The sequence below is a fragment of the Buceros rhinoceros genome, unplaced genomic scaffold, assembly GCF_000710305.1.
Source record: "Buceros rhinoceros silvestris isolate BGI_N320 unplaced genomic scaffold, ASM71030v1 scaffold16246, whole genome shotgun sequence".
Lineage (NCBI taxonomy): Eukaryota > Metazoa > Chordata > Aves > Bucerotiformes > Bucerotidae > Buceros > Buceros rhinoceros.
In genome coordinates, this window is record NW_010417057.1 from 1 (window position 1) to 1,130 (window position 1,130).

General features: G+C 57.0%; 1 protein-coding gene across 1 annotated transcript in view; it reads left to right on the plus strand.

Moving 5' to 3' along the window:
• Positions 1-8: 8 nt before the first annotated feature.
• SNED1 (sushi, nidogen and EGF-like domains 1) overlaps positions 9-1,130 on the plus strand; it is a gene marked incomplete at its 5' end in the record, with an annotated part of 20,163 nt that continues 19,041 nt past the window's right edge. Inside the window, one exon of the mRNA XM_010138046.1 lies at positions 9-44. Within this exon, the coding sequence (XP_010136348.1) occupies positions 9-44 (36 nt within the window). The remainder of the gene's footprint in view (positions 45-1,130) is intronic.

A 1,130-nucleotide genomic window follows, 5' to 3' on the forward strand; every position in this document is an offset into this window, starting at 1 on the left:
CGGTCCCCTTTCCGTTCTTTGGCGCGGGGCACACCGGCCTCTATGTGAGTACCAGCGGGCAGTGGGGCTGGCCTCCCTTGGAGCAGTGTAGTTATTTCTTTTTCTTTCTAGTTCTTTCAATTTTACTGTCCTGTTTGAGTGAATCCAAGCGCATCTGGATTTCCATGGGGACTGTTGTGTGGTCCCCATTTAGCTTGCAGCATCAGAGAAGTAATGGCCCACCTGAGGGTGGGGGGAGATCTGGTGGGGCCCCAGGCTTGGGAAGCCTGCTGGCCCCCTGGCTCAGTGGGGCCAGGGTCATCTCAAGTGGTACAGTAAGGGTCCTGGCCCTACCACACTGGGGATGCCAGACGCAGTGCTCGCTCGCAGTGGTGAGCACCCTCAGCCCTGTCTGTAGCTAGAAATACCCATGCTTCATGCAGCTGGCCCTTGCAGTGGTATACTGTGGGTGTCCCGGTGGTGGGGAGTTGGGCGTGTCTGTAGGGTGAGAACTCAGACCAGACGTGCTGCTGAATGGTGGCCCTTGCTGGGGAGAAGGTGGTGGGTCTGTGGGTGCAGTGCAGGATAAACCCAGCTGCCCGTTGGGTTGTGTTGCAGTGGGTTTGGCTGGCCATTTGGCACATCCTGTTCCCTCTCCTCTCTGCACTCACTGGGCAGGCAGACTGCTGGGACCCCTATCGATGTGCTCCCTTGAGCCATCCCCTGGAGGGGGACTGTGGCCAGAGACTCAAGTCACACCGGGCCCATTGTGTTTCCCACAGCTATGGCCATCAGGCAGAGGAGCAGCCCTGAGTGCCAGTTGACCCTAGAACCTTTTGGGCAGCGCTGGCTCCAAACTTATGCCCTCTGTCCTGGGGTGGGGTCTAGGTCCCCTATATTGGCTCCCACATGGTGCAATGAATCCTCTGTTGTCCTGGTCCTTCCTTTCTCTTCTCCCTGGTTTGCACCAGGCTGACCAATGATCTGGACCTAGTCTGTGGAGGAGAGGGCTGAGCACTGCTTTAATGCTGTCTTGGAGCTGCGCTTGTGTACTGTCCTGCTACCTTGGCTAAACACAGGAATTCCTTGGTTCTTGCTGGTGGCTTTTTTCCACCAATAAAAACACCAGCCAAGCCATCAGCCAGAAGGGC